General features: G+C 48.5%; 1 protein-coding gene across 1 annotated transcript in view; it reads right to left on the reverse strand.

Annotated features, from left to right (window-relative positions):
* The window catches only part of Dock2 (dedicator of cytokinesis 2), a 412,012-nt gene extending 407,159 nt beyond the window's left edge, over positions 1-4,853 (reverse strand). Inside the window, exon 1 of the mRNA XM_021211816.2 lies at positions 4,740-4,853. Coding sequence (XP_021067475.1) covers positions 4,740-4,782 — 43 coding nt within the window. The 5' untranslated portion in view covers positions 4,783-4,853. The remainder of the gene's footprint in view (positions 1-4,739) is intronic.
* Positions 4,854-6,203: the final 1,350 nt, after the last annotated feature.

Here is a 6,203-nt window from a genome sequence, read left to right on the forward strand (position 1 = left end):
GGTGGAGTGATTGAGAATATTAAAATTAAGAAAGAGTGGTGAACTCAGAGGGGGTGACAAGGATAGTCTGGAGAGGAGAGCTGAGGTGTTTAGAGGGTCTGGGAAGTTGGGACAGGAGGCTTTGGTTCTCAAGGCTGCCCAAGTTCAGCCTTTGGGGGCCTGGCTGCATGTCTAGCAGTCGTCTTGCTAGACTCCCTGGATTTCTAGATGATTCCCTTTAGCCTTAAAATACATCACTTGCCACACACCGCACATATCTAACATGAAGTATTTGAATGACTATTGCCCCTCGTAATAAGAACCCAGCGTACAATAAAACTCCAGCCTAACTAGCTCTGTCCAAGGTTCTGAGTTAAGCAGTTCCACATCCTGGAACTAGGAAGTAGAGGAGAGCCCTTCCATATCCTTCCCACGGAGAAGCAGAAGGCCATCCCTTCCCTGAATCTACAGAGCCTGCCATGACTTGGATCTTACCCCCACCCTTTGGAAACAGAGTGACCTCGTTGTCCTCATTCCAAGTGTCCAAGAACGCGAACTCAGCACACCGACTTTCCAGAAATAATCGAGTTAAAATGGGGGTCGTCGGGGTTTCCTCTAATCCAATAGAGCTCAGTGTTCTCCTTTATAAAAGGGAGAAGATGCCGGATGAAGATGGAGGAGACATACTAACAAACCAAGAAGCATCCCAACTACCAGCCATCGCCAGCACTTGAAAAAAGAGGCTAGGAAAGATCACCCCTCACTCCCTCAGAAAGCAGAGCTGGAGACAAGCTGGAGAGGACAAACATCTCAAAGGATCAAACTATGCCATCTCAAAGCACGCCACTCTCCCAGCCTCTTTTTTTTTTTTTCTTAAGCTAGAAGAGAGCGAGACTTGAGAGCTACACAGAGAAACTTTGGTGGATCATCTCTTCTCTGACAAGAATTAAGTAATTCTAAGAACAGGAAAACCATAAATCCTCCCTTGAAGGGACATTCTGTGGCCATGCAAACCACAGGAAGTGAACTCCGAGATGGACTGAGCCAGCCCTCCCCGGAGTCAGTCTCCGCTGGAAACCTGTACCCATTGCTTTTATCCTGTCACTTGGCTGACACTTGTTTCTCCCTGGTCAAGCTGCCATATAAGGGTATGCTCAACGCAACCCTGAGCTGCTCTTTCCTAGGTGCTCCATGCATTAGCATGATGTACACTCTAATAACTTTCTGCTCATTTTTTTTTATCTTGTTAATCTGCCCTTTGCTTGTATAAATTACACGGCACCAGCTAAGATAGGGAGAGAACGGAGCTTTTCTTCCCTTCCCTCTGAGCATAGGAGAGGCTCCATACAAATCTGCCTAAGGGCCCCACTTTAGAGGAAATATCATTCCATTTTCTCCACCGATTCTCAATCTGAAGACTCCTGCCTTGGGGACTGACTTACATTCCCTGGCCACCACGGCAGAGACCACTGTGGACTTAACTATGTCTCCTTAAACGTAAAGGCTAAATTCTAAATCCCTACTATCTTAGAATAGAACCATATCTGCAGCAAGCACTTTGAAGAGATGAATAAAGTTAAAGGAAGCCCTAGGGAGGCGCTGACCTATTCTGACCAGTGTTCTTGTGAGCCGGCAATGAGACACCAAAGGTGTGGTTGTCGAGAGGAGCAGCCATGGAAAAAGGCTGATGGCCATCTGCCAGTCAACTAGTGGCCACGGGAGAAACCATCCTTCCTGGCAGGTTGATCTTGGTCTCTCAGCTTCCATAAACATAAAATCATGAGTGAAATTACTAAATATTAGCTGGGCACATGGCTGACTCTAATAGAGACTACATTTCCCAACTCTTCCTGCAGGTAGGTTTGGTCATGTGATTAGGTTTTAGCCCATAAGGCTCTAAGAGGAAATGTGAAGTATATCTTCAGAGAAGTGTTCTTCAAGGGAAAGACCAGGCCTTCTACGCTCCCTTTAGCCGTCCTGCTGCCTAAAGGACCTAGTGGGTAGAGCTTCTGCAGGCAGGGTGTGCAGGCCAAGGAAGCAGCATGGGAGATACAATGGGCTGCTCTATCTCGCCAACTCACAGTATCTCTGGGTGGAGACATCCAAGGACAGCAACTGCGGCTGGTAAATACAGGAGAGGAACTAATGGGGAACGAGTGTTAGTCAATCGAGTCTGCCTGGGAGCCAATGTTCTATGGATTTTGTGAGCAGCAAAATGCAGGTGTACCTCAGCCAGTCCACTACTTCCAAGGTTTGCTTTTACCCTTCCTAAACTCAAGCCCACTGACCCCATTCTCTCTTTCTGCCTCCTCCCTCCACCCCTTCCCCCACCTCTTCCAAGGAGGCCATCACTAGTGAGTCTCACACAGTGGTTGAGATTGCAATCGCCAAAGGTCATGCTAATTTTAAGTGGATTTGGGTTGGACCTACTAAGTAGGCAATTAGAAACATGCAGAATTATTATCCATCACCCTGCTAGTCTATGTCCAATCCCTACCCATCTCTCAAATGATTTCATTGGCTTCTTATATAGGATATACCTACTCAAAAACCATAGAATAGAACCACAGAAGGAAGTCCACTCTAGCCCCCCGACTCTGCTGTAAGCAACCCCCTCCTCTGGGCTTTTTCTCTACAAACATCTACTGAAACCAAATCAGACTTCTTGCTTGACCCAATTGCCACTCACAAGTTTTCTACTTGTACCCATGACATCCTCCTTCAAGGGCCCTCCTGGTATAGAGAAGAATGTCTACAGTACTTAAGTCTACAGTCCGAGGGCAGTGGAATGTAAGTGCTTCATTATCACCAAGTTACACGAACCTGGGGGTCTTCAATTATAAAGTGGGAATAATAACACACTCTCACATAGATGTTCCAAAGTCAAAGATGAGAAGGGGTCCTATAAACTTAAACCACTACCATCTCACTAGGAGCAACTGCTCTGAAATTGGCATTAGAGCCATCCTTTTAAATCCATCTTGATTCTGTAGTTGTTCATTTTAAGGTAAGTCCCTTGATTTGGGCCAGGAGTCTTACCAGGTGCTTTACAATTATGACTCCAGGTAGTCCTCAGAACAATATCATCAGATCGTCTTCATCCTCATCTTCATCCTCATCCTCCTCCTCCTCCTCCTCCTCATCATCATCATCATCATCTCCACCTCATTACAGATGAAGAAACAAGTCTAGATTTGAACTTAAGTTGGACTTCACAACCCAAGTTTCTGACCTTCTCCAAACTGCTCAAGGCAGAAGCTGTGCCTTTCTTAAGCACACCGCCCTGCCTGGGAGGAATCTACTGTGCTTCTACCTCAGGCCTTCCCTAGAGCTCTGATGGAGTCCTGGGCCAAGGCTGTGTCCTGTGCTTAGGGACTGCCTAAGGCATCCAGAGATGGCCCATCGATCTCAACTCTTCACACTTCTCTAACCTTTAGCCTCCCTCCAAGCCCTGTGCCCACCATCTCCAGCAGCCTTCACAATGCAATGCTATGAAATAGGAAAATGTTAGTGCCTGTCATAGAGTCGGGGAGGAAGGGTGTGGTCTAGGTGTGGCTTCCATTTACCCCGCACATACCATTGCCTCCCTCACAGTAGATTTAAGAACACTTCCTTTCTGAATGTACTTCTCCAGGTCAGCTTTCATGCCCTGCCCACACCTCCTGCCCTTTTCACAGTCCCTCTGTTCCCATATAGATTGCTAGTGGGGGTACCCCAGGTGGAAAGGCCGGAGTTGGAGAAGCTTTGAAGTTTTAAAGGAGCCTTTATTGAGTCAAGTTCAAACTTCCCATTTTATAGATGGAGAACCTGAGACCCCTTGCAGATATGATTTGTCAGTTCTCTGCTGGGGACTTTTCATCCTCAAAGTGCCTCAAAGTGCCAAATGCTTGCCTGTAGAGGAAGGATAGATCTGAGAACCTCCAAAGTAGCCACTCTCAAACTGTGGCTCAGGAATACACACGCGCGTGCACACACACACACACACACACACACACACACACACACACACACACATGCATCTATCACTCCCACCGCCTGGCCTATTGAAGCACCCTCTCTTGGGGAGATCTGCGATCTGGCAGTATGGAAATCCCCCAGTCAACCTTTAAATTCTCACTTAGAGTTGGCAGGATTGCATCACTGGTGCCACTTAGAGTCACATTACCTGACACCTCCCTTCCCCCAGCCACCACTTCCGCCCCCAGTTTGAAGCAGAGGCTTCTGGGAGCTTAGATGGCTGAAGCTGATGAGGCTGCTTTCTCCGATAATTTGACAGAACTCACCCTCTCAAAAGCTCTAATGAAAGACCCCATTGGCTCCGGCCCGGCCCCAAACTGGATACCTGGATATTAGAGCAGTTAGATCAGAGTCACCTGACTCAGAGCAAACCAGCAAATGAGATGGCTTTGGAGACGGGAGAAGGAGCCATGCTGGCTTGAAGCCTGGCCCATGGAGAACGCTCTGTGCAAAGCAAAGTCTGGTACACAGGGCTGCGTAACGAAAGTCAACGAGGCCACCTCATCTTAAGGATGGGTGAGCGAGCACTTGGGAGAGGCTGAAGGCAAGGATACACTTTCTCTGCCTTCATTTTCTCCTTCAACCCAGCGACTGCGGCAGAGAGAAAGCACTGCGTCCCAGATCATAAGTTAGCATGGCACGCCCTGCCCTCACCCATCCTGCAGGTCCGGTCACATCTACCTGCATGAGGCCCTCCAGCCACCTGCCCGTCACCGCAGCGCAGACCCAGTGCCCACACCTACCCACTCCGTGACGCTCCTTGTCAGTTTTGCGCCAGGGGGCCATGGCCAGACCGGAGCCTTGAGAGAGCCTCCTGTTCTCTAGTGAAGACGCTGGCTGGGGTGGTTAGGCGCCTTGCAGGGCCCCACTTCCTTCCTCTTTTTAAACTCTCTCTCTCAAGGTCCGCCTTCCCCTCCTCTGGGTCCCCACTCCCTCCTCCCCCTTCTTCTCCAGCAGGGGCACACACAGCCAAGGGCTAGAAGACCGCCGCCCCGCAAAACTTGGAGACCACCCTCATTTGTCTCTTCCAGAGGAAAGTGGCTGCAAGGCAGACAGGTACTTAAAGCCAACCCAGACCGCGAGGGTAGAATTTCCCTGACTTCTGAACCCTGTTAGTGGCTAAGCATGAGCTCTGGGGGCTGATCTTCATTTCTCTGTGATTCGGGTTCTTCATCAGGAAGATGGGGTAAGAGTGCCCCTCCACCTGCTCTTCCTGAGGATTAGAGAAGAACCTGTACTCAGTGAGTGACAACGCTAGAGATGGGGACACTTTAGTTAGCATCCTTTCTGTGCCATGGACCCAACTGGGACTCCTATGCCAGTCAGAGGACTCTAACACTCCTCAAGCACACCAGCAGATCTGGGCATCTTCACCACCAGCAAGCGTGGGCTGGGGAAGAAACAGACATTTCCCCGCAAACCTGAAGTTTGCTCTGGGAATAGATTCAATTGAAGAGGAAAATATCTCTCAGGGTTACCATAACGATGATGTAAGTCTCCTTGAATTTTCTTTCTTTATTACCATTTCCCATAACCTCTTTCTGCCCTACCCCAGACACATTAGGAAAGACCAGGCAAAAATCACCACTGACAGTTTTCACAAAATACCAGTTTTTCTTTCATTTTAATTTATTGGCTTTTCAGTTTCTGACAGCACAAGGTGGGTGCATCTGACTTTTCCCTAGGAACACATGAACCCCCCTACCCACCTCAGATAGGGCTCTAATGACAGACCTTAGCAATGACTCCTCTCAAGTCTAGGTTGGAAAATCAAAAAGTTTGTTGAATTTGCGTATAGGAACACAACTGAGGGGTTACTTAAAGGAACATAGGTAAACCCCAAAACAGCTACATCACTAAAATGTCTCACCCATAGCTGCACAGGTGTAGTCTCCTCTTTCGTTAATCCATTACATACTCTGTCACCTCTCAGACTATGTGACTATGTATGCCTGGGACAGAGTTACATGTAGCTGCCAAAGAGACTCAGAAAGGACTGGCTGAAATCCCAGAAGGGGTTCTAATGACTCCCCCACTCTCCCTTGGCAACAGAGCAAGTCTTGAGGGTCTCTTGGGAATAGTCACAAGTGTTCTAGTGGCCCTTGTAAGAGCTGGAAGATTCGGAAGACAGCAGGGCGCAGGGGCAGCATCCACAGAAAGCAGCTGTATCACAGCCTAGCCGGAAGAGCAAAGCCAGGAGAATGTGT

The sequence above is a fragment of the Mus pahari genome, chromosome 14 (genome assembly GCF_900095145.1).
Source record: "Mus pahari chromosome 14, PAHARI_EIJ_v1.1, whole genome shotgun sequence".
Lineage (NCBI taxonomy): Eukaryota > Metazoa > Chordata > Mammalia > Rodentia > Muridae > Mus > Mus pahari.